The sequence below is a fragment of the Hippopotamus amphibius genome, chromosome 5, assembly GCF_030028045.1.
Source record: "Hippopotamus amphibius kiboko isolate mHipAmp2 chromosome 5, mHipAmp2.hap2, whole genome shotgun sequence".
Lineage (NCBI taxonomy): Eukaryota > Metazoa > Chordata > Mammalia > Artiodactyla > Hippopotamidae > Hippopotamus > Hippopotamus amphibius.
In genome coordinates, this window is record NC_080190.1 from 127,272,867 (window position 1) to 127,299,594 (window position 26,728).

The 26,728-nt window shown below is 42.9% G+C and overlaps 1 protein-coding gene across 2 annotated transcripts; it reads left to right on the forward strand.

Annotated features, from left to right (window-relative positions):
• Positions 1-348: 348 nt before the first annotated feature.
• On the forward strand, positions 349-20,215 carry LYPLA1 (lysophospholipase 1). Of its 2 annotated transcripts, XM_057735165.1 has the most exons (10): positions 435-505; positions 1,304-1,335; positions 6,932-6,967; positions 7,089-7,154; positions 8,664-8,711; positions 10,219-10,289; positions 13,051-13,124; positions 15,217-15,318; positions 16,360-16,536; positions 18,498-20,215. In XM_057735165.1, the coding sequence occupies exons 5-10, from the start codon at positions 8,671-8,673 to the stop codon at positions 18,549-18,551; spliced, it is 519 nt and encodes a 172-aa protein (XP_057591148.1). In that variant the 5' UTR covers positions 435-505; positions 1,304-1,335; positions 6,932-6,967; positions 7,089-7,154; positions 8,664-8,670; the 3' UTR covers positions 18,552-20,215. The 2 variants fall into 2 exon arrangements, with proteins under 2 accessions (XP_057591147.1, XP_057591148.1); XM_057735164.1 differs by lacking the exon at positions 6,932-6,967 and having other exon boundaries at positions 349-505.
• Positions 20,216-26,728: the final 6,513 nt, after the last annotated feature.

Consider the following 26,728-nt stretch of genomic DNA (forward strand, 5'->3'; position numbering starts at 1 on the left):
TTAAAAGAGGGGGGCGCGGACCCCGACGCTACACACTGCTGCCGCCCCAAATGGAAACAGCGCCAAAGCTCCCCCCGAGTCCCGTCCCCCTCGACCTCCGCAAGGGCATGGGGTCGGGAGTGCCCGCGCGGACGCCGCTCGCCCCCGGGAGTCCCCGCCCGCACGGAGCATGCGCGGCCCGCGGCGGGAGGTCAGCTCGGGCTGCCCTCGGCCGCAGCCAACCGGGCGCCGCGCGGCCGGACATTGTGACGCGCGAGCGGCCGGCGGGGCGGGAGGGCGGGCGCGGGGCCGGGGGGTGGTGCGGGGCCGCGTGGGCGCGCAGGCGCCGGAGCGCGCGCCCGTGGGCGGGCCGGACTCGCCGCTCGCACGCCCTTGGGCCGCGGCCGGGCGCCCGCTCCGCCTTCCGCTTCCGACGCGCGGTCGGTCGAGCCGGTGTATGTGCGGCAATAACATGTCGGCGCCGCTGCCCGCCATCGTGCCCGCCGCCCGGAAGGCCACCGCCGCGGTGAGTGCGGCGCTCGCGGCCTCGCGCGGGGTCGCGTCGCGGGCGGGCGGCGGGACGGGGCTGGGACGCGGCGCGGGGTCCGGGGCGGGGGTCGAGAGGTGTGCTGCGCGCGGCCCGGCGGGGCTGTGGGCGGGAGGGCGCGGGGTCCCCCATCCCTCGGCCCCGAGTCCCCCATCCCAGCCCCCATCGCTCACCCCCGCGCCCCCCATCGCAGCCGCCTGCCCGCGGAGCTGCCCCAGGACCCCTCCCCGAGGCCCCCGCCTGATCGGTCGGCGCCCCACGTCCGGGTGGCTCTGGAGCACGGTTCTGCCTTGTCTGTGGCTGAGGGAAAGGACTGTTTTCTCACCTTGCATCCCTGTCCTCAATTAAAGGAGTTCTAAGGTTCAGTGTCCTTTTCGACCAGAGGTGCTGTTCCTTAGAAAACTCGTGCGTGAGGATCTCAAACTTACTTTTACGCCCGGAAGCTCTTTTTTTGTGATGGGAAAATTCTACCGTACACGTGAGACTTCCGTGGCTTGACCCGAAAAAAGACAAACTGTTTTTCTTAGGATGTGATCCTTTGCCCAGAGTCATGTCTACCTGGGAGCTCTTTAAGTGCTGAAACCCCAGGTTAATTATCTTGGGAGCCGCAAGAAGAGAAGTTAAGTATTTTTGCCACTTAAGCGCAGTCTGTAGAGATTAACTTGCGGAAGGTAGTGATCTGTGACTCCCGCCTCCAACTTAACCGGGGCTGCGGAGGGTGACGTTCTGGTGGGTTTGTTTAGCCTTTGCTTGCTCACTGTTCCTCTTCTCTTCCAGGTGATTTTCCTTCATGGATTGGGAGACACGGGGTAGGTACCGTCTTAGTACCCCGATGAAACCGGGTCATGCAGCGCTACACGAGCGGAGCTTTGCTGTTTAAGAACTCTAGGACTGTAGAAAAAAACATTGCTGGTCATATTTCTTATAGTCCGGTCATGAGGCAGAATCTTTTCTTTTCTGAAAACCCCCCAGAATTTCCCCCTCATCCTCTTAATTTGTCATTCTTCACCTCCTGTTTCTGGAACGTATTAAAATTGCAAACTGCTCCTTGAGTTGCCGTGGGTACTGGATACCAGAGATGGGAGGTGTGTTTGCAGAGACTGCAGGTGAGAGCTTTCCAGAGGAGGTAAAATTGCAGGGCAGGTTGAGAACTAGTTGATTTTGATAAGTGAGATGATAGCAGTGTGAGCATTCTGGGTGAGAGCTTAGATGTTCCCTTAAAGGAAAAAAAAATCAGTTGAAGGGCAGGGGGTTCAGCTCAAAGATTTGTTTGGAGGCTTATCCAACACATTCTGTTGTGCTAACTTTAGCCACACAGTTTATCTTTCGCTGAGCCTTTTTCTATATTGAGAGCTTTTTAAAATTTAAATCAGTGATTATGTTTGAAACTTTGGTCTGATTGTTATAAAATTGTTACAAAATCACAGAATTAGAGGAAAAGTGAAGATTAATTTTGATGAGATAGCCAACAAACTGTTAAATCTTCACAAGGAGGCACTGGTCTAGATTGATTCTTAAAAGTGATTCCTAATATCCTTTTATGCCTCCCAAGTAGAGGTACATGACATGTGCCTTGCATGGAGTTGTGGGAAAGTTCTGGCCATCAGGTAGTCCTACGAAAAGGACAGACTTATTTTACTATTTATTTATTTATTTTACTAAACAGAGGTTTCAGAGAAGCTCTGATTTATCACCAAACCCTTCTTGATGCTGAGAGCCAGGGAGTGTCTTGCTCCCCTGTAACTCTCCCAATAAAGAGAGCTTCAGGGTCTGAGGAATCAGTCCAGGGGGTAAAAGCCTCAGTTGTAGGAAGGTTCTCTGTGGACCCCAGTTAAGCCAGATTCTTTAGACCGAATTTGAGTGAAAATAAAGAAGAAAATGAACAATGTGAGAGTAAAAACACCAAGAGCAACCATGACATCTTGCCTAAGAATTAAGTGTATATAAAGAATCAGAGGTGTCCAGTTCTGACAGTATTTACTGTGTGGGATGGCACCAAAGCTGACATTCGATTGGCTCCGTGATGAAATTCAGAACCAACCAGTCTGACAAGTGGCAATTCAACATTTAAGACACTTTTTGGAGAACTAAAAGTCTTTTGTCAGGTTAGCTTGGAGGATGGGCACTAAGGGACTCAGCTATAAAAAGGGGCAGCTTTTGCCTTTTTTGGTTGAGGTTCTTTTTTGCAGGCCCAGCCAAGGTGTGTTGTCTGGTAACTTGGGTCTTGCAGTCTGTGTCCTCATGGAAAGTGTCTGGTGGCCAAATGAGATTGGGAGACCCTGTATAATTCTGTGTTTTCTCAATTCTAATACGTCACCCTCCCCCCATTTCTGTGTTTCTGAGATTGGTATTCATTTTATGATATGTGTGTGTGTTGTGGTGGTGATTTTTTTTTAATAAAAGGCTTTTTTTCAAATATGGTATATATGGTGGTAGATTATATCTTAGTGTCCAGGAAGTATGATATGGTATATTCCCCTCTTGAAGATTTGCTGGGTATGCACTAGCTCTGAAAAGATCTGCAGCAAACACATCTGACCACGAAATTGTTCCTGTGCGTAACATGTATAATAACGTTAGTTCAAACTATATTGCATGAGATCATTTTTCCTTCCAGAATAAAAACAGCTTTTGTTATGATTATGAAAATGTCACTAAAAAAAAATTCAAATGCAAATACGCTTGAGAAGAGAGTGAAAATCGGTTGAAATCCTACAACCCAGAGATTCGTATTTATTTTTGATAACATTTAAAAAATGTTTTGTTTTGAAATGCTTTCACATTTGTAGAAGAGTTGCAAGAATAAAACAGATTCCTCATTACCTTCTACTCAGGTTCACTAATCTCTGTTGAATACATTACTGTGTTTGCCAAACTTGGGAGAGTAAATTGCCAATACCATGATTCTTTATTTCCAGACTTTAACATGTATCTTCTAAGAACAGGCAGAGTCTCTTACATAACCACAAAAAATTATCAAATTCAGGAAATTTAGCACTTATTTAATATTATTATCCGGTATACTCTATTATCTAACAGACCTTGGCAGTTGCCCCAGTAATGTCCTTTGTGGTAATCCTCTCTGCCTGCACTTCAATCCCAGCTGCACTGCGCTGAGCTGGTGCAGCTCTTTAGTCTCTTCTAATCTGGAACAGTCCCTCAGCTCTTCTTTGGCATTCGTGACATTGACATTTCTGCAGGGATCAAGCTGATTCCTCCATTTAGGTGTTTGACATTTCCTTATGATGAAGTTCAGTTTGTGCATTTTGAGTATGAGTACCATGTAGGTTTTACGTATTGTTGGTTGCATCCCGTCAGGAGTCAGGTGGGGCCGTCTGTCCTGTTATTGTTGCCTGACCTGTCTCACTCGATGAAGGTGGTCTCTTCCTCCTGGGTTTCTCTGCTGCAATCATTTTCCCTGTGTACTTAGAGCAAGTCATAGGAGATACTTTGAGACTATGCAAGTTGTACATGAGACTTTCACCCAATATTTTTAGCGTCTGTTGATGATCCTTGCTGGAGTCGGTTGTTACTGAGATGTGATTTTCTAGCTCTGCCAGTCCTTTGATGTTTATTAGTTTGCCCCTCCCGGCTTGTGTAGTGTGGACTCATAGATTTACTTAGTGGGTTGCATTCCATCGTTGTCATTATGAACAATTTTTAACTACTTTTAAAATAACTTCAAATTTACATGAAAGTTATAGAAATAGTGCTTAGAGGTCCTTCTACCTGTCACTCAGATTATGCAATTGTTAGCATTTCTTACACATTTGAGAATAAGTTGCAGGCATGTTGCCTCGTTACTCCATAGAACTTCAGCGTGTATTTTGTAAGTACAGGGACACGGCCACATAGCCACAGTCAGTCAAGCCGTTAACATTGATCTGAAGCTACCATCATGTCCACCAGCCCCACTCTCATTTCCCTGGGTTGACCCAGTAGTGTCCTTTATGGGTCCAGGATCTCAAGTTAGATTGAGTTGTCACACCTCCCGAGGCTCCTTCAGCCCTGAGCAGTCCATTTTCTTGTCTTTGGTGACCTTGACACTTTTCCCCTATGGGCCAGTTCCTAGGTAGGATGTCCCTCAGTGTGGGTTTAGGTGGCCTCTCCCTTTTGGCAGGGACACCGCAGAGTTTGCTGGGCTGGTCCTGGGCCCACACTGTTGATTTTTGTGCCTTTGCTGATGATATTGTTTCAATACCTGGTAAAGGTAGTGTCTTCCAGGTTTCTACACAGTAGAGATAATAAGTATAATTGCACTTAAAAAGTATTTTGTGGGGAGTTACTTTGATTTTATGAAAATATCTCCTCACCAATTTTTCATCTATGGATTTAGCACCCATTAACAATTGCTGTCTGGATCTATTATTGTGATGGTTGCCAAATAATGATCTTTTAAAAAATTCCCTCATTCTCTGTTTATTTGTTGGTGGTCTGCAGTATTATTTTCAATCCTCCCCTTGTTTGACCTCTCTGTAAGATCTAACCCACTTAACCACTTCTGCCTTTGAAACTTTGTTTTGTGAACTTTTACAATCTCATGACCTAGAAAAATCTCACACAGCCAGGTAATACAGACCAATGACTCCTGGACTGTGTGGAAGGGAGGGCTTTCTCCTTCCCACTCCCCATAGTCAGAACTGTGCTTTCCCGTGTCACAGTCAGCCTAGGGGGGTTGAGGGGAGATGTTCCCATGTATGCAGTGTGATTGTGGGTGGAGCACCTGGGGGAGGCATATCCCAAGCTGCACTACTGGCCAGAACTGCCGAGTGGAAGCCGGCTTTCTCGTGGAATTACGCGAGAAATGTGGGAAGGGGGAAGACGGAAAAACCCTGTGGTGTTGGGCTGGAATCAAGGAACTGGTGTAATCTCTAACTTTTTAACAGGTTCCCAGATGGTACCACACTTTTGTAAACCCCTGGACTGAATGAGTTGTCTGAGGCCACACTCTAGATAGAGACAGAGCTGGGGCTAGAACCCAAGATGCCTACTCCTTTGTTGTTAAGATATTTTTCTTTGTTGCCGGTGCTTTTGGCTTCACATCGAAAAAACTGTCACCAAGTCTAAGGTCACAAAGATTTTCTCATGTTTTCTTCTAGGAGTTTTATAGTTTTATCTCCTAGGTTTTTGGTACATTTTGAGTTAATTTTTGTATGTGGTGTGAGGCAGGGGTCTAACTTCATCCTGTTTCATGTGGCTCTCCACTTCTTCCAGTTACTTTTGTTGGAAAGACTGTTTCTTCCCCATTGATTTGTTTTGGTTCCCTTTTCAGAAATAAACTGACCATAAATGTGAGGATTTATTTCTGTATTCTCAAATCTGTTACATTGATTTGTATGTCTTTTCAGTATCACTACACAGTTGCTTTGTAGTAACTTGAAATTGGGAAGTGTGAGTCCTCCAACAGTATTTTTTTTTTCAAGATTGGCTATTCTGGGTCTCTGCATGTCCAGATGAACTTTAGAATTAGCCTGTCAGTTTCTACAGAGCCAGCTCTGATCCCGAAAGAGGATGCATTGACTGTGGATGCATTTGGGGAGCACGGCCACCTTAGGCATATGATGTCTCTCAGAATACGGGGTATCCGTTATGTCCATCTGCTTCCATTTCTTTCAACATGTTTTGTAGTTACTGCACTAAAGTCTCATATATATATACACATACACACATAACACACACACATGAGCCCACATGGAAACACACACATGCATGTGCCTGCACACATATACAACTTGTAGAATAGTGCCTGGCTCAGTGTCAGTGTCACATATGTTAATGATATTGTTATTAATTGTTATTAATTTTTCTATATTTCCTTAACACTTTTGGGGGAGGTGGATTAAAATAGAGAGGTAGTTAACAGAAACGCATTTAATATTTATTTCAAAACTATTTTATCCAAAAAAGGCTTAAGTTACTTTATTTTATCCTTTAGTGGAGGTAACGTGTAAAACGTATCAGATATAATGTCAGGTGTAAACAAGCAGGGAGCTGTATGTATGTGAAGTAGGATCCCATTCTTGTGTCTATTTCTCAGGTGCTATGCGTGAAAAAAATTGGAGGGAAATACGTAAAAAAGATTAACTTTATTTCTGGCTGGGAGGATTTTGATGATGTGTATATTTTTTGTTTGAACATGTGTATGTATGTATACCCACAAGGAGAGAATGTTAATTGAGTTATTTCTGACAGTGTACTTAGCATGTAGACATACCAGCTGCTTTACTTTTCTCCTCTGAGTTTATAAAATGAATTATATCATCTATCTTGCCTACTTTGTTTGGCACATTGTTGGGAGGTTATAACGAGATAAAAAATATATTTATAAATTAAAAAGTCCAGTGAAGTATATGAAAGAGAAAACACTGCCCTTCAGAAGTAATGAGAGATCATCTTTCTCCATAGGTAAAGCTGAAATCACAAGCTTTGCGTCGTTTCTAGGTCGGTAGTGGTCTTTTAAGGGGTTAAAATTTATGCCCCCAAATTTAAGTACTATTCTGTTATTGATGTCCTGGAATTTAGAGCAATATCTAATGGCATCATTCAAATGTCTCTCCACCAGGCATGGGTGGGCAGAAGCCTTTGCAGGCATCAGAAGTGCACACATCAAGTACATTTGCCCGCACGCGTGAGTATTTTCACTTCTCAGGCTTGGGATTCAGAGTCTGGAGAGGAACAATCGAGATAGCTTTACTTTTCCAGAAAAGCATTGGAATATAATTAATTTTTATCTTTTAAATGTTCAGTTTCAAAATAAAGATTAGTAAGTTCTTTAAAACTAAAATGTGTCCTGATTACATTGAATTTTTTTCTTTTCTTTTTTCTTGAGAAATTTAAAATAATGCTCTCTTGGAGATCAGTTGAACTCACAGCCAGAAAAATTTTTGTAGACACGCAAGCATCCGTTAAGTTTTCAGGACATCCTTGAGCTGTCTCTGAGGGGGATTTACCTGTTAGGTTTGTGAGAAGTCTCTGCTACCTGGAAAACACTCCTAAATTTCATCAGTAGCATGGAAAGAACACAGACTTTGGAGTCTGTTAGGTTTGGTTTTGAATTCTGAAAATGTTTGTGGGTGTCCAAAAGAAACTAGTAAGTTTTGAGCAGACTCAGAAAATCACTAAGATGAGCAAGTCTCAGGTGAAAGGGTACTGAGAAGCAGTAGCCGTGGAGAAGCAGATGGGGTGAGGTGCACGCTGATAGGTTAGTAATTCATCTTCAGAAGTGGTCGTAGCCGCAGAGTCAATAAATATGAAAGAGCAGAAGTATCTGAGATCAGGTAAGAAAACATTCCCTCCTCTTTTTATCCTGAAATTGAGGGTTTATCTCACAACCGAATGCTGTGGCCAGGCTTGCCGTGTCCTTATGAATTGAACTCATGTCAGAGTTCTTGATGCTGTTGGAATTTCTGCTATATTGTTATTGGCCCCAAGACTGAATTTGGCTTAAGGCTCTTTCCCAACCTTGGGAAGTTTATATTCTCAAGGAAATTTTACTAAGATTTTGTGACCTCTAAGGTAGACTTGTTTCGTGAGTCAGGAGGGTGGTGGTAAGATGTAATCAGAGTGTATTTGTTTCTTTCCATTTGTGCCCAGCTGCATTCAGGTTGTCCCGCAAATTTTTCATCATAGGATTGAGTTGAGTATAATGGACTCTTAGGCAAAACTTACATTTCCCGTATTTATTTAGAGGTCCTTTAAACAAGCAGGTACATAGCCTAGAACTAGAAAATAAGCGAAAGTGTAATGTGAGCCCATGGGCATGGATGCCACCGTGTCTGTGCAGTAAACTGCTTGCATCCTTAGCTCCTTAGAGTCTCAGACGTTTCCAACTGTCTTGGTTACTGTTTTTCTTCTCGTGTCTGGTTTGAAAGTATCAAGTAGAGGGGTTGAAGAAGGAAGATGTTTATTTACCAGGCATGGTCCATTCCAGCTGTGGCTATGTCCTGAGAACAGTTTAGAGAGTGTGGAGAACAGAATTGTGTAGGTGTGCGTGCAGTGAAGCATCTCATCTGTGCAAATTGTAGCATTCGATTTTGTGACAGCCTCAAGTAATCAGCTTTCATTGATGGAATTTATCAGATTTTACACTTTGGTATATTATTCTTATTTTTCCTTTTTCTTTTTCTTTCCCGTGTAGACCGGTTATGCCTGTAACATTAAATATGAACATGGCCATGCCTTCTTGGTGAGTAAGACTTCACTTATTCAGTAAGAACTTTTTACTTATACTTAGTTTTTTTTTTTAATCAGAAGTGCTTTTGTGTATAACGATCTTTAATTTTTAAGTTGCAAAATTATATAATTGAATTTAACCTGTATTTGAGTATTTCAGTTTTTATGTTTTAGATTCAGGGGTAAACTTAAGAAACTGCACAAACATGTAGAGAAACAGAGAGAAAGGTGGATAGAAATGCTGTAGAGAACATCTCTTACTGGTTAATAAGCCTTTGTTGATTTCAGTAACCACACACCTAGATGTGCTGGTGTGGCATCTTCTCCGGTGAAGCCGAGGCCTCTCCACCTCCCACCTTCTTGCTTTCCTCGAGAGCTGGCCAGGTTTTAAAGAAACCACTTCTTGTTGTGCCCTCTCAAGACACTCAGAATGCCAGGCATTCGCTGTGTGCTTTCCTCTCGGTTCTTTGTTCTCCAAGCCACTTCCAGACTGTGCTTTCTTCCGCTGCTGTCGGGTCTGCTCACAGTTGATGGCCTCGACACCGGGTTCCTATCCTCCTTTCCCCTCAGGCTCCTGCCGCTGTCTTCCCTTTCGGGTGACGGGATCCGAGGTCAATGGCCCATTCATGGCCTCCACCGGCTTGTGACTTCCTGGCCTGTTCTCTTCCTGCTGACAGTTTCCTCTCTCAGCTTCAGCATCGCCGGGGCTTTGTCGTCTGGAACTGTCCCATCTCCGAGGCGCTGACTGCAGACCTGCCTGTCAGCCTAGTGGCTCCTCCTTTGAGCTTGCTCCCCTGTCTCCGTGCTGGCTGTCGCCGCCTTGTCCTCTGCTTGTTCCCACCCACCTCTAACCCCTTGAACCTTTGCTTTTATCTACTGGAGTTTCCTTGGCAGCTTTCACAGGTCCCTGTCTACCTCGGCCTTTGATTCCTCCACCTTCCCCCTCTGGCCAAATTCTCTCCAGAAACAAAATTTCTGCCTTGGCTGCGCGAGACCATGGTGGAAGCACGCAGTGGGTAGCAAGGTAGACGGGGCCAAAGGAGGGCTGCCCGGCCTGCGGTTTGAGGTCGCTGCGGCGGGCGGTGACAGGCTTTTCAGAATGTGGATGGAGGTGGCCCGAGTGCCCGTGTGCAGTAGGTGTGAGGGGCTGAGATGAAGCAGGTCCTTCCAGCTGGTGGACTTCCGATGCACTAGGTGGGAGTGAGGAGCTGGAGTTTATTGCAGATGTCTTAGGGCTGTGGTTTGAGATTCCTGCGTGGGTGTCAGGTTGGACTGGGTCATTCTTCAGGTGCTTCTATCTTAAAATTATGTGGCACTGTGACTTTTTAGTAGCATCTGTATCTAGTTGGTATGAAAGGAACTTATAGGATGTCAGAGTCATGTGTTTAAGTTTAATTTGAGTTTAATGTTCTAAAGAATATCTTTGGTTAGCCTTTTTTGTCTAAAATTACTGTCTTCTTATCAAGAGTAGATATTCTTAGAATTGAATGATTCTTTTAGGATTTTGCCTTATTTTCCAGGTTTGACATTATTGGGCTTTCACCAGATTCACAGGAAGATGAAGCTGGAATTAAACAGGCAGCAGAAAGTGGTAAGTAAGAAATATTTATAGTAGCTTCAGTTGTTGTGTTGTTGTTGGTGAAACACGACGCAGCCCTCTGCACTCGGGTGGTGGTGCTGTCCTTCCTTTCTGACCGCTCGCTGTCTTGTTTGACTGTTAACTGTGATTCATGAAGGTGAGGTGGGTGGAAGAACAGCGTTTATCAGACTTGAGTGCTGCCGGATGCACTGCTTTGCTCTGATTGACGTGGGCGGGTGGAGAAAGTGGCAGCATGTCCAATGGCTGTGGCCAGTCATCGTCATTAAAGGGATGTGAAGTGAAGGCGGAGATCAGGGTACGGTGGTGTTGATTTTCGTGAGGGGCCCAGCCAGGTGATTCCTGCAAATCATCTCGCTCAACACGCCTGTACCATGTTCGCTCTGCTTTACAGAGCCTCCAGTCATGACCTCCGTGTGTACATGGTAACTCCACTTACTTTTGGGGTGAAAGCGTAAAGAACACTAAGTTATTGGGAGAAGTCTGGTTTTAACTGTGCACAGAAGCATGTGTTTCTTTGACACGTGTGTACTGAAACATTGACGGTAGACAGCGCGGTGGCCAGGCTTGCCTCCTGCGCACGTGACCTGGGTGGTGAAGCAGGGCCTTGAAGCCGCAGGTCCGGCTGGGAGGCGTTCGCTGCAGACGCCAGGTGACAGGTACCTGGGGAGCCACTGCACGCTCTTCCTACTTTTACATTTGTTGGAAATTTTCAAAAATCATTTAAAAATGAAAATCAGTAGGGTCCTTTTTAAAAATATTTAGTTTGGACTTCCTAGGTGGCGCAGTGGTTAAGAATCCACCTGCCAATGCAGGGGACACGGGTTCAAGCCCTGCCCTGGGAAGATTCCACATGCCACGGAGCAACTAAGCCCGTGCGCCACAACTATTGAGCCTGTGCTCTAGAGCCCATGAGCCACAACTACTGAGCCCATGTGCTGCAACTATTGAAGACCACACGCCTAGGGCCTGCACTCCACAACAAGAGAAGCCACTACAATGAGGAGCCTGCGCACTACAATGAAGAGTAGCCCCCTCTCGCAGCAACTGGAGAAAGTCCGTGTGCAGCAATGAAGACCCAACACAGCCAGCAAATAAATAAAATAAATAAATAAATAAATTTATAAAAAAAAAGAAAAAAATAAAAATATTTAGAAAACAATTTTATTTTGTTTTTGAGAAGAACTTGTAAGTTTCCTGTTTTAATAGGGAAGATGCCTTCAGAACATACTGGATGTTAAGGAATGTCAACCCAAGAACACTGTTTACGATCATCAAGAAGTAGATCAAAACTAGAATCCTAGAGCTAGAGTCTTGTCAGAAAATAATAGGTGGTAAAGCACGAGTCGGGCCTGGGCGCGAGTTGTCAGACCCTGGGCACATGGGGAGAGTGGGCCTTGTGGAGGGAACGGCCGGGCCTCGTGGGCTCCAGCGGGAAAGGTCCCTTCCCTGGGTAGGGTTGGCCCGTGACATTCTTTCTCTCTGACATGATGTGTGATTGGCGAGAATCGGGTTCAGACCCAAAGCTGGGAATGAGGGGTGTCGCCACCCAGGGCTGGGAGGATGTGCCCGTGCACAGAGGGGAAGAGGCTCAGGGTGGGTCCGGGCCTGGAATCAGGACCCGTCACCCTACAGTTGACTGCGGTCACCGAATGTGGTTTAATTTTACCTCCATGCTTGGTGTAAGCAGAGGAGTGAAGCCGTATGAAAAGGAGGGGAAGCAGCCCCAGCTCCCTGCTGGCCAGGGGCTCACATTCCCCACCGCACCCCGCCCCGCCCCAGATGACCCTCCTCACCGCTGGGCCACTGCTGCCGCGGCGGCTGCATCTCCTTTCCCACCAGGCTGTGCAGGCCCCTCAGTGAAGCCCTCAGGCTTCTCAGTATGTCTCTTTACTCCTCTCCTGTTCTCTAGCCCGTTTTCCAGGCACTCATCAGGGTACCCCTTGCTTTTCAGGCTATTCTAACTAAGACTAAATTTATACAAAAAGAAAAAAAATTCATTTTGAGCTTTGGGGTTTTTGCAGTGTTCTAATAAAAGCAGGTTTTTGTTTTTTTGGTAAAAAGGAAATATACGGTTGGAAAGTTTCATCTTAAAAAGATGAAACTCAACGCATCTGTCAAAAATGAAAGAGATAAATTTGTAAAAGGTGCAGTTATCCCCCAAACATAGCATTATAAAGAAAAAGGAAATCCTAGAAGTTATCAGGTAATCTAGTTAACAATGTGTGTCAAAGTATTTTGCAGAAACAAAAGAATTCATTTGATTTTTCCCCTGCATTATTTACTGGCTATAAGGAAGAGTAATACTGTGTCTTTTCTTTTTTTTTTGATAATATAGTGAACCATTTAAACACTGTAAATCACAAACCATGTAAACTACTTAACTACTTACAATTTAAAAATAATAGCTTTTAGGTACAAATGCGTGTGGTTCATTGAAGAGAAAGAACTGTGAAATGTATATGAGCAGGATGGACCATGGATAAAGGACTGTCCGTATCCATCTGTTGATGAGAAAAAAAACTTGTTTACAATAAATTATGCAACAAATAATCAGTTTACGCAACACGTGCAAAATCTGAATTTTTGAAAAGACATTCTAGTTTTGTATTTTAATAGAGTGCTTCAAGTTTTTCACTTGTTTCGACCCTTAATATACTTTATGCTTTTCTGTTATTGATTTTTTTCTATTTAAATTGTATCAATGGGCTTAACTTTGAAAGTATTGGTGATTCAACTTTTATGTTATTTTTAGTAAAAGCTTTGATAGAACAAGAGGTGAAGAATGGCATTCCTTCTAACAGAATTATCTTGGGAGGATTTTCTCAGGTAAGATAAAAGTTTGGGTGTTATGTCAGTGTCATCAGCGTATTTATCTAGAAGTCTGTAATTTCAATCCTTTTTCTATGGAGGAGTCCTGGTTTTAGAAGATGTTATAGAATCTGATGTATTACTTACCGTTAAAGCTGAATTAAGTTTGAATGGACCAGACATAATGGTTAATTAGAGAGTACGTTGTGCTCTTTTCCTTGTTCTCTCTTCAGTGATAGATTATCTCTCTTCACCCTACAGATTATGTCTTGAAAGTCAATTTATTAAGGAAATTGATTGGAACCTGGAATGTATTTTTCTTAAATAACCATAGTACACACGCAGTTAGGTCTCTGAGTTAACACTACCCCTCTAAATGAAACTCTGCCTGAGTGCAAGTGTAAGTCCCCTGTCCCAGGAGAAGGGGACCGATGGAATAATAAGGTCTAAGACAGAGGATTCCTTCCCTCTGTTTGTCAGGGTTCCTGGTGGTTGAGCCCCGAGGGCTCCCCTGTAATCCCAGCGAGATCAGGGTAGGGCTCCCACGAAGCGACCCCAGTGTGGGGGCCGCTTCCTGACTCCTGCTGCATCTGTCCTGGTCCCCCGGGTCAGAGGTGCTTCAGCCTCACCCCCTGTCTGAGGGTCCCTCAGTGGTTCCCGTTCTTGAGTAGATGGTGGTCGTCCTTGGTGGGGGAGCAAAGTCAGTCTTGGTGACGTCACTCTGTCCTCTTCCCTCCTCTTATCATGTAAAATAGGTTTTAGATAAAAGTATGTGATGTTTATTTTTGGCATCTTCTTGTCTTTTTGTACTTTTCTCCTATCTTCTGTACTTTTTTCTACAGTTACATCATATTGACTTTACATCTTAATTTCAGCTCATTACCTGTTTGCCATGTCACCCCCCCAAACTGCCCTAGCTTCCAGCTGTAAATCCTCTGGGTCAACAATTTAGTGTCCAGACTACCTGAGTTAGGGCAGTGTCAGAATTATGGAATCATTTAGAATTTAGAATTCAGTAGGAACAGGTTGTTGATACAATACAGGGAAAAGATGTGTTATCGATTTGGTATGTGTTGAAACTTACAGGTAATATACATTGTGCTACACACTGTGACATAAATGTGGGTACAAAAATGAATGCTTGATTCAGACAGGAGTCTGTCTATGAGGTTCGTTGATTATAGTTTACAGAAGCCAACTCCTAACACCTTAAGCAAGGAAGAGTAAGTTACGAGTCTGGTGTCACATCGCGGAAGCCACGGATGGGAAGGAAGCAAGGCCCCAGGGGACTCGGGAAGCCTTCAGCACCTTCTCTTCCTCTGCATCTGCTTCTCTGCTGTCTGCTTCACTTGCCTGTTGTCTGCAGTTGGCCATCTGCTGCCTGTAGCTCTTCCTGTTCTTGAGTTTACATGTTACAGTTCCAGCCACACAAAGAGACTGACACGCACTGAATTTCAATTTTAAAATCTCTCGGATGAGAAAGAATCTCAGATCCTTGTGTGGCCCCGCGAGCCATGGGCGCGGTCAGAGGACACATGGGCCCCAGGACGCAGGGTGTTGTGAGCTGGTGGCCAGTGCTCTGGAGGCGTCCGCCACAGAGCCCTTATCGTTGTGAGTTCTTGTTTTGGAAAGTAACACCAGTTTAGGACCAGATTTGATTTTGTACCTAAGACTTTGCAGAGGAGAAAATAGTAACTATGGAGGCGGTGCAGTGGTTAGGACTCCGGGCTTCCACTGCAAGGGGCGTGGGTTCAATCCCTGGTCAGGGAACTAAGATCCCGCATGTCTCGTGGCGTGGCCAAAAAAAAAGAGAAAATAGTAACTATAAATTGAGAGTACCCTTAGGTATTGTCAGGGCAGCAGTGAACTCTGCTGTTAACTATGTCTTGGCTGGTTGGATAGTCGCTATGGGCTGATGACGGTCTTCATTGTGGAGAATGGAGTCCTTGAGGACACGGTGGGGTGTGCGTGTATTTCTGCCAGTTTGCCTGATTGCATTGGATGTTAGCCACCCTGTTTGATGTCTTTGTGGACAGTGTTGATAACAAGAACCACTCGCGTTGCTGCTGCAGAAGTCATGTCCCGTTGACTTTCCCTGTTGTCTTTCCAGGGAGGAGCTTTATCTTTGTACACGGCGCTGACCACACAGCAGAAGCTGGCCGGCGTCACCGCTCTCAGCTGCTGGCTGCCCCTGCGGGCTTCCTTCCCACAGGTGCCTGACGCACGCACAGCACTGGCCTGGCTGAGCTGAGGGGTGGCAGATGATGTTGAGGACGGGGACATACTCTCACTTCTTATTAGTAGTAGTAAACTTAATTTTGTAGAGCAACTTAATTTTAGGTTCACAGCAAATTGATTGGAAAGTGCAGAAGATGTCCATGTATCCCCTTCCCCGTACACGCAGAGCCCCCCCCACCCTCAACATCCCACAGGACAGAGCACACTTGTTAAAACCAGTGGACCTACGTTGACACCTCATTGTCACCCAAAGCCCGTAGTTTACGTCAGTCATCCTTTTCTAAATTCTTAGACTTGTGATGTATTGTTACTAGGCTTTACCCGTACACTGCACTGTCTTTACTGTGGGTTGTGTAGAACAGAGTAAGAAATGAGTACTGGAAAAAAAAAAGAAGACCTTATTGTCATAAATTCTATATTTGAAGTCTTCGGTACATTTTAAGATATATATTAAAATTAGGGCTATTTTTTGCATGTAGAAATAATGTTTTTGAGTGCTCTGTATGCTCAATGCTTGGTAGCAGAATTTTCCCATAGAATATAACTTCTAAATACTCAACAGTATAAAGCAATGTATAGTACACATACGGAATAGGGATGTTATTTTATTTTCAAATTCATCTTTAAACCTAGGGGTTTTTTTCTTATCACTATATAGTAATGCTTTGGTGTCTTGCACATAGTAAGTACTGTTTATTAACCTTATTTAAGTCAAGTAAGAGCTTCAAAGAACATGATTCAGCTAAAACATACTTCTTGTGTCCAGACACTGAACATATGATTAGGATACAATGCGCTTCAAGGAACTGATTCATTAGGAAAACACATAATACAAGCAGGGTAATCATATGTCCTATAAAAGTTTAAATAAAGAGATTGGGGGTGGGGTGCAGGGATGGAAGGAATTTTATTTCTGTGGCCAGACGTAACCTGTAGTGTGAGTAAGAACATGTTGTATGTGCCTAGCCTGACGCTCCACATCCTTGAATAAATAATGCTAGTCTTGTTCTTGCAGGGTCCTCTCAGTAGCGTGAATAGAGACATTTCCATTCTTCAGTGCCACGGAGACTTGGATCCATTAGTTCCCCTAATGTTTGGTTCTCTTACTGCTGAAAGACTGAAGTCATTGGTAAATCCGGCCAATGTAACCTTCAAGACCTACGGAGGCATGATGCACAGTTCATGTCAGCAGGTAAGTGTTCGGAAGCAGTGATTAGGGAGGCATGTTTGCAACTGATGGCGTGTGATATTTTTAAGATAAATAACACTTGACTGCTTGGGGGATTAAAGAAGTTAGTTAATGAATTCACAGTAGGACTTAGATCAAAGTTCAATTTAATTCAGCAGACATGCCCCAATTACCTGCAAATATTGTACATAATTCAAGGACAAATAAAAACATTCCTTTATTAAAATCTAAAGTAGATTACTTACAATGAAAATTTTTTTGGGGTGAAGGATATATATCCAAGTAATTATATAGAAAGCAGAATGTGATATGTGTTATAATAGAAGTTTTTTTAAAAGTTCTCTGAAAAACTGAGATGGGTGATCACTTGGTAAGAATGAAGGATGTCAAGATAGGTTTGGAGGCTTGAAAAGGTCTAGAATAAAAACCGATTGCTAAGCACCAGGACAGTCCAAGTTAACATTTTTTGCATCTCTCAGCCTGGCAAAATCATTTGCTTTGGGGGCAGAGAAGGCAGGCAGTGATATGCTTTATCCAGAAAGACAGGGGGACCTGGGATTCTAGGTGTTACTGAGAACATAGTTGAACCCCTGATGATGTGTTGAATCTGGAGAGGGCTGTGGGTGGCATGCCAGGTCCTGCGGTGCAGAGCAGTGGTTTCCAAAGCAGGCATCACGTCACACGTCCCTGGAGCTTAACAGACACACAGACGCAGGACTCCAGACTCATTGCCTCTGAGTCAGTACGTTGAGGGTTTGGGGGCAAACTCAGGCATCTGTGCTTGTGTGGCTGTGACTCTGTGCACCACATTGAAGGGCACTGGATGTTGGAGGGCACTGGACAGATGGTTCAGGGCAGGAAGGGACAGGAGGTGGGGCTGAAGTAGGTAGTGTCGCAGGAGAGACAGGCCACTGCTGTGCTGTGCCTGCTTTCCCGAGTGAGGGAGGGATGAGGGTGTCATGTGGGTCTGGGGGGCTTGGCGGGGAGACCCTGGGGCAGCAGCAGGAAGTGTGGGGGAGGGGAGTGAGACGGGAAGCAGGAGGTGTGGGGGGAGGGGAGGGAGAAGGGCAGCAGGAGGTGTGGGGGAGGGAAGGGAGAAGGGAAGCAGGAGGTGTGGGGGAGCAGAGGGAGAAGGGAAGGAGGAAGTATGGGGGAGGGGAGGGAGAGGGAAGCAGGAGGTGTGGGGGAGGGAGGGAGAGGGAAGCAGGAAGTGGGGGGGAGGGAGGGAGAGGAAAGCAGGAAGCGGGGAGGGAGAGGGAAGCAGGAAGTGGGGGGGAGGGAGGGAGAGGAAAGCAGGAAGCGGGGAGGGAGAGGGAAGCAGGAAGTGGGGGGGAGGGAGAGGGAAGCAGGAAGCGGGGAGGGAGAGGGAAGCAGGAAGTGGGGGGGAGGGAGGGAGAGGGAAGCAGGAAGTGGGGGGGGAGGGAGGGAGAGGGAAGCAGGAGGTGTAGGGGAGGGGTGAGAGGGAAGGGGTTGCGGGAGGCGTGGAGCAGCTCTCCGGGGGCGGCTCCCCAGGCCTCTCTCAGGCCCACCCTCCGCAGCCTGCGGCTGTGCCCCTGAGAGAGACGCTGTAGGTCTGGCGTTGCCCGCTGGCAAGGGAGCGTTGGGAGCTGGGCGCGGAGGACACTAGGCTGATCGCAGGTGTGGGCGTACCGGGTCTTCTCCGTATATTATTGTCACTTCTAGATCCCCTTCCTCCCCCCACCCCCAGTGTTTTGTTCAAGTGGAGCAAATGCAGACCGTTTTCACGGGACTTCATAACACGTGAGGGCAGTCATTGAATGACAGTAATCATCCTCGTCGTCATAGAAACGGCGCCACCTTTATCTTTCAGCACTTTTTATGTAATTGTAGTAAAAACGTAGTTTCACCTTACCTGTGCGCACCATGGATTTAATTAGTGCTGTTTAGTGGGATTTCCCTTCAGATTTGTGTAACTGCTTATTAAATCCCTTTTTTCCAACCAGGAAATGATAGACATCAAGCTGTTCATTGATAAACTCCTACCTCCCGTTGACTGACGTCACCAAGAGGCCTTGTGGAGAAGTGCACACCAGCATCCTGTGCCCTGTCTTGAAACCTCTCCTGTTTGCAGTGTTAAAATGTTTTGCAAATACACACCAATGACACAGACTAAATAAATCTCCTCGTGGGAACTTTATGATCTTTTCAGTTTCTATATATGTATTTGTATGATATGATCCAGAATATACTAGTATTAAAGTAGGTGAAGCCGCTAGCTTCTTTCTCCCAAATGAAATTTAGCAAAATGATAAAATACTGCAACCAGATTTTGTATTACATCACTTGAAAATTATTAGTATGCTTAATGAAGATTTGTTCAGGTATAAAGAACAGTTAAGACATAAACGGTTTATGCGTGCTGTGACTTAGGTATGGACTTCTTCCCAAATTACTCGGTCACCATGCAGTATCTGTATTTTTGTGTGTGCTCATATATACTTAATGATTATAACCCATAATAAGAATGTGTTATTGCATTATTCCTAATAATAGGGATAATGCTTCTCAGTGTCAATAAAGAGTAATCGTGCTCTCTTCAGTTAGTGGCCCTTTTATTTTGGGGACCAGGTTTTTCTTTCCCGAATATAATTTCTATTTAATATTCTTTTTTCCTATCTAGAAAAGAAATGTGTTCCTTCTTTTTTATCCTTCACAGCAGACCAAATATTGCCTCCTTGCCATAGACATCTGCTGTCAGAGCGTGCTGTCATCTATTCTGAGTCACAGACACGGTGGCATTGAAAATGTATTTACACTTGTAGAACAGAAACCAGACATCACTTCAAAGTTTCTGCACTACTTCTTAAACTGGACTTTTGTCCACAGGTTAGGCCTGCAGAGTTATTAGAGTCTTCAGTCCAGGTAATGAGAATAATTGTGTGGTTGTATTTTTGTGTAATTAACTGAAAGAATAATTAGGTCATATTCTAGTATGTTCTGAAATATTTAAGACTGATCTTAAAAACGAATTTCTAAGATGATTTGCTCTGAGATGTTTCTCCTCGTAGCATAGAGTTTTAGTTTACGTATTTTGCACAAATGTTTGAAACCAACTGCTGTAGGAAATGAACAGTCCACTCAAAAAATTTGCTTTACTTTATCTGCCAGTGGACTTATTTGAAATTTTCACTGTAGTCAGAGAGGATGTTTTTTTTTGCAAACATAAAAGTAGCAATTATTTGATTTTAAATAGATTTTTCAGATTATTGGTTAAAATTATTTGAAAACAAATTTATGGGTATTAAAAGTTGGAATTCAATACATATGGTGTAGCTGCCACACAGTTTAATACGTAGCAAAAATGTATGCTTGGTATTTCTGAACCATTGTTAATTTTTCTGCTGACTAGGACACTATTAGGAATGCATCTTTATCAATGGGTGCTACTTGATGATGGGAATGATTTGGTATGGACAGTATAGGATGTTAATAATGAAGCCATATATTTATGTCTGGATTTACAGTTCTTAAACAATCATTTACTGAGTCATTTTGTGTTTATCTTGAATAAAAAACTTGTTTCACTTACACAAATCAGCAAGATCTAATTTATGGCAAGAACTATTCCGTTGAAATACTGTGCTGTAACGAATGTGGGAAAATGTAAATCTTTTTCACGGTTTCTATCAATGTGAAATAAAATTTACTTCTGACTTTTCTGTGACTGGCTCTTTGGAATATTATTTTTAACATCTGGGTTTGCCTTGAAACGGCTGTCTGCAAGGAACAGGAGGAAAGTGACAGTGTAACCACAGGGATGCACACTGAGAGAGAAACGTGATGGTGGTGTGGTCCCTGGAGGCATCCTGTCCTCGGTGTTATTAACAAGCCAAACAAACATTCAATTTGATTGTCCTTGTTCCTAACCTCAAGAAGCTTCGTTTGCTGTTTCCTTCTGTCTTTGCCTTTCATGTAGTATTCATGGGATTTTTAAGTTTAGTCTCAAATCAGTTATTCAAGTAGTTTCTTCTCTTTTTTACGTCACTGCTGATTTCTGACTTTTCCCAGTAAGGAATCCCGTCTGTTCTGTCTCTTAAGTAGTCCTTCAACTTCTGCTTTTGAATAAAGTGACCAGCTCACCTTTTTGTGAGGCTGCTTGTTCCATTTTGGGGTAGCCCTTGTGGTAAGAGCTCTGTACTGAAATGCTGTCTCCAATTCTTTTTTAGATTTATCCTTCACAGCAGCATCTTACTTCACATGTTAATCTTTTATTTCATCATCCTTCTGAAACTCTCTGTTCGCAATTAGATGTGGTCAGAGCGTGGTATGGTTTACATCTGTCTACAGGTAATGACAGTGTCTTACCAGTGTCTTACGTATGTGAGTCATTGGGAGGTTTATTTACTTTTGCAGGCTGTTGTATTGCTAAACTTTTTTGAAGTAGATACATGACACCCTCCTAACAACATATGATTTTATTCTGTAAAACTTACTAAAAAGTGAAAATGTTATTTGTTAAGTACTTAATATATTCCAGGCAGGCACTGTACTAAGCATTTTATATCCTTTACTCATATAATCTTCACATCAACCTTACCTTCATTTTACAGAAGAGGAAACTGATCTGTGGAGAGATAAATTGTTTGCCTGCAGTTACAGATCTATTATGTGTAAGAGCCAGGGTTCAGAATGATGTATCTTAATTACTTTGTGGTCCCCTGCCTTGCTCTATGCCCCTGTGAGGTAATTTAAATGCTTTTAAACATTTAAAAAAAAATAAAACACAAACTTACATTCCATGTAATTAAAAACCTAGAAATGTTGAATAAACTAGGGTAAAAATCAGCTTGCCCTAAAGAAATTGCATCTTCTAGTGCCCAGAGAGAACTGAAAAGGAACCTAAAAACCACATGGCACACCTGACTTGGAGGCTCAGAAGTAACTCATCGTTATGAAGCTGGCACCCTTTTAAGGGCTGCGCTCTTTGTCACAAGGTGAAGTGGAAAAAAACCTGACTCCCAGGAAGCGATGGGGAAGCTTGTCTATTTCGGCTTGGGCTCCAACTGAGATAGCAGGGAGCCTTTCCCTTGAATTTGTTTTGCCAGAAGCTTGTCCTCATAGATACTTCTTGGATTTTGAATTTATACTATTAATGTAGCCTGGAAACACATAAACTTCCAAGTTAACATCGACAGTTTCCTGGGGGACTTCCCTGGCGGTCCAGTGGTTAGGACTTGGTGCTTTCACTGCCAAGGGCGTGGGTTTAATCCCTGATCAGGGAACTAAGATCCCACATGCCACACAGTGCAGCCAAAAAAAAAAAAAAAAAGAATTTCCTTGGACTGGCTCTGCCCCTCAGGCATGTGGAAAAGGCAAACAGATTCTTTATGGAGAGTGACATTCTCAACCCAGGCTGGTTGATTCAGCCCTGCCGAAAGTGAGCTCAGTAGCCGCAAAGGACGAACCCCATGAGAGAACTACCTGCACAGGTGAACACTAGGTGACAACAAAAGGTAAGAGGATCATCGGGAACTCAGGAACTATGAGATACAGATGGTGTGAGAGCATTCAACCAGCCAGAGAACAGAACAGACAAGTGCAAAGAAGGACCCAGTATTAGGAAATGCAGGTTTGAAAAAGAAAACTTCTAGAAGCGAAAAATAACCACTCAAGTGAAAAATCTTAATGGAGAAGCATTATTTATGATGGTAAAATATTTGAAACACCCAACGTGGAATAAAAGTGGACCAGATAAATAACCTCCCCTCCACCTATACAATGGATTGTTATGCAGCTGTAAAAAAAGGATGAGGATGCTCTATTAATTTGGGAAGGATTTGGAATACATTATTGAAGAAATAATGTAAAAAAGGGGTGGAGGAAATAAGACCATATATTTGACTTGGCTAGAATTTGCATTAAAAAAAATCCTCAAATGTGAGAAAGATGCAAAGACTCTAATAAAGGTGATTGTACAGCATGACTGGGGAAGGGATGAGGTGGGTAAGGACAGGAGGGGAGAAGGCCGGCCTTGGATGTGCTTTTTTTTTCTTCAGTTTTTATTGTGGTGAAATATAGCAAAATTTACAATTTTAACTACTTTAAAATTATACAGTTCAGTAGCATTAATTACATTCACACTGCTGTGCAACCATCACCACTAGCCACCTCCAGAACTTTATTAGCTTCCCAAACTGAAACCCCATACTCCTTGTTCTTCAGGTTTTGAGTTCTAATATTTGACCTACAAAAAATATTCAGACGGATGAGTTAAACTGCATATTAGAGCAACAGACGTGTATGAAATTGTGTATGAAAGAAAGCTCCGAGGAATTTACTCAAAAGAAATCCCAGCAAACAAAAGGGGAGGGTAAGAGACTAGAAAAGTAAAATTAAGACGTCCAATATAAAGTTTAATGGAAGTTGCAGCAGAGAACAGAATGGGAGAGAAGCAATATTTGAAGAGAAAATGACGAAACGTATGAAATCTCAGATTCAGGAAGCAAAATGAGTTACAGGATAAATAAATGAAGTCTCTTATGAGACGTTTCATGGTGAAAGCAAAACTGAACACCACAGAAAAAGATCTTAAGAGAAACCAAAGAGAGCCTGCTTACAGCACATTTACGAAAAACACCACCAGAGGTCAGAAGATCGTGGAATGATATCAAAGTGGGAGAGAAGGACAACTGGGAACTTTTACAGAGGTGAACTCATTTCACAGTGAGGGCAAAAGAAAACCACTTTGATATAGAAAGTTTATGAGAAAAATACTGACAGAACTGTTAAAAGGTGTTCTTTCAGAAGAAAAATGAGCCACAGGAAAGGAGAGATGCAAAGAATGGAGAAAGAATGGTAAACATCTGGGTAACTAAACAAGCACTGGCTGCATGAATCTACAATGATACTAACTAGGGAGCTGAAACATGATAGAAATGAAGTACCTGCCGAAATCAGCTGTATTTTATATACTAGCAAGGAACATGTGAAAACCAAAATTAAAAATACAATACTACTTACAATTGCCCCAAAGAGAAAAAGAATACCTAAGTATAAACTTCACAAATCATGTATAGGATTCGGAGGCTGAAAACTATAAAATGCTGATGAAGGACATCAAAGAAGATCCAAAAAAATGACAAACGTTGTGTTTATGGATTGGAAGACTCAATATAGTAAAGATGTTACTTTTCCCCAAATGGATAGAAAATGTAATGCAATGCCTCGCAGAATCCCAGCAAGATTCTTGTAGCTATATATAAGATTGCTCTAAAATTTATATGGAGAGGCAAAGGAATAGAATAGGTTAAACAGTATTGAAAAAGAAAAAAGTGGGAGAAATCCACTGGGTTTCAAGACTTACAATACAGTGACAGAAATCGAAACTACGTGGCATTGGCAGAGAGAGACACATAGATGAACTGACCAAAATAAAGCAGAAACAGCCTCACACAAGTGCAGCCAAACGGTTTTTGACAAAGGTACAAAAGGTACAATTAAACGAAGGAATGATAGTCTTTCAACAAATGGTGCTGAAGCAATTGGATATTCAAAGCCAAAAAAGTGAACCTCAATTTAAGCCTCATACCTTATATAGACATTAACTTAAAGTGGATCATAGACTTAAACATCAAATGTAAAATTATAAAACTTATAGGAGAAAACAGTAGAAAGTCTTCAGGACCTAGGGCATGAAGTGTTTCTAAATAAGACAGCAAAAGTATAATACCTAAAAGAAAAAAATTAATTGGACTTCCTCGAAATAAATCTAAAACTTTGGCCCTTTCAAAGACCCTGTTAAGAGGATGAAAAGACAAATTAAGACTGGGAGAAAATATCTACAAACCACATATCCATGTATCCAGTACCTAGAATATATAAAGAACTTTCAAAACTCAACAGTTTTAAAAAAAATCCAATTAGAAAATTGGCAAAAAAACATAGAGACATTCACTGAAGAGGCTACATGGATAGTAAATGAGAACATGAAAATACATTCAACACCACTAAATCTTAGGGAAACGAAAAATTAAAGCCAAAATGAAATATCACTGAAAACTTATTAGAAGAGCTAAAATAAAAAATAATGTTAATACCAAATGCTGGTGATGAGGAAAAACTGCACTTTATTTCATCCACACCACTACTAGTTCGGAAGCTATATATATTTGTATTCTTTTTTAGTTAGCCTTACATTGTGAATATTTAATCTAAATGGCATGAATATTTCTCATCTACTCTCCAAAAATAGGAGAACCATAGAATATTTCAACTTCTATCATCCCTCCCATTGTATATAAAAAACCCACAACTTTGCTTTTGAAGCATTCATAGACTGACAGGGAATTATAAGGACAGCACAGAGAGGGCCTGTGTACACTTCACCCAGTATTCTCCAATGGTTACATCTTACACAATTGTAAAATAATGAACAGAGCCTAAGAAATCTGTGGGGGACCATCCAATGTATGACATACACATCAAGGAGGCCTAGGAGAGGAGAGAGAGGCAGCAGGAATATTTGAAGGAATAATGGCAAATCTCTCCCCCCAGCCCCCTAAATTTTGATGACATTCCTACCAGAAATGTACTTGGGTTCCAATATCTCCACATCCTTGTCAGCGCTTGTTTTTACCCATACTTTTATTCTAACCATCCTGGTGGATGTGAAGTGGCATCCCACGGGGTTTTAATTTGCATTTCCCTAATAACTGATTGTGTTGAGCATATCTTAATGTGCTTGTTGGCCATTTATACATCTGGAGAAATGTCTAGTCAAGTCCTTCACCCAATTTTTACCCAGGTTGTCATCTTGCTGTTGAGTTTTAAGAGTTCTTAATATGTCCAGGACACTAGACTCTTATAAGTTATGATTTGCAAATATTGTTTCCCATTCTGTGGGTTGTCTTTTCTCCTCTTGATAGTGACCTTTGATGTGCAAATCTATTTAATTTTATCAAAGTCCAGTTTATCTGTTTTCTTTTTTAATTTTTATCTATTTATTGGCTGCGTTGGGTCTTCGTTGCTGTGCATGGACTTCTCTAGTTTCGGTAGCAGGGGCTACTCTTTGTTGTGGTGCTTGGGCTTCTCATTGCGGTGGCTTCTCTTGTGGAGCATGGGCGTTAGGCTTCAGTAATTGTAGCACGTGGGCTCAGTAGTTGTGGCACAAAGGCTTAGTTGCTCTGCGGCACGTGGGATCTTCCCAGACCAGGGATTGAACCTGTGTCTCCTGCACTGGCAAGCGGATTCTTAACCACTGTGGCACCAGAGAAGTCTCTGCTTTCTTTTGTTGCTTTTACTTTTGGTGTCATATCTAAAAAACCACTGCCAAAGCCAAGGGCATGACAATTTATCAATGCCTTTTTGACAAAATTGTTTCCAGGTTGCCTCTTGTAAGCTCTATAAAACTCACTCTTGCCCCCAATTCCTCCAGAAAAGTGCCCCACTGCTTGTGCCCCTCCCCAGTCCATGGATTGTTTACCTTGGGATAAAGCACATCAAACTCATCACTAAATTGTTTCGGTTTTGTCACTTGACAGTGTTATGTGTATTTTACCACAGTGAAAGAATAGTAAACTGATCTTTGGAAAAAAACAAAAATGACAATTATTAGAGTAAATGTACAAATCTACAAACATAAATGGATATATCAAGCAGACAATACACTGAGACAAGTATTTGAACAATAAAATTAATTTCGGGCTAACAGGCCCATACAGAACTTCACATTTGCCATTAGAGAAGACACGTTCTTTTTCAGGACACACAGAATATTTATAAAAATTGCCAAAACAAATCTCAATAAATACCTTAGAACCAGTAACTCTGCAATCATATATTTTCACTACAATTTAAGAATCAATAATAAAAAGATACTTTTAAAATTTAACGAAATAAAAAAAAATTTAACGAAATAAATGAAATAAAGAGAAAAGGACATGGTTCAAATTACTCTTTCCCCCATAACTGAGCTAGAACAAAATCTGACATCTTAGCATAGAGAAAACATTACTAGGTGAATTTTGATTAATGCTAGCTAAACTGGGTGTGGGGATATGTCTGCAAACCGCACGAGACGGTAGTAAAGGGCGTTAATTGGACAAAGACCTACTGAAGGCGCCCCTACTCTCCAGTATTGATAACTTCCATTTTCTACCTTGGCATTGTACGGTTAGCTATAACTCTCCAGGATGTCAGCTTCCTCACTGATCTTCAGAGCAGGTGAGATGCCTTC

Bases quoted from the DNA above. Each gene is read 5' to 3' on its own strand.
- LYPLA1 (XM_057735164.1), top strand. From the start codon at position 437: ATGTGCGGCAATAACATGTCGGCGCCGCTGCCCGCCATCGTGCCCGCC. The intron at 506-1,303 runs GTGAGTGCGGCG...CTTCTCTTCCAG, and splicing joins CCCGGAAGGCCACCGCCGCG to GTGATTTTCCTTCATGGATT. The intron at 10,290-13,050 runs GTAAGTAAGAAA...TGTTATTTTTAG, and splicing joins TAAACAGGCAGCAGAAAGTG to TAAAAGCTTTGATAGAACAA.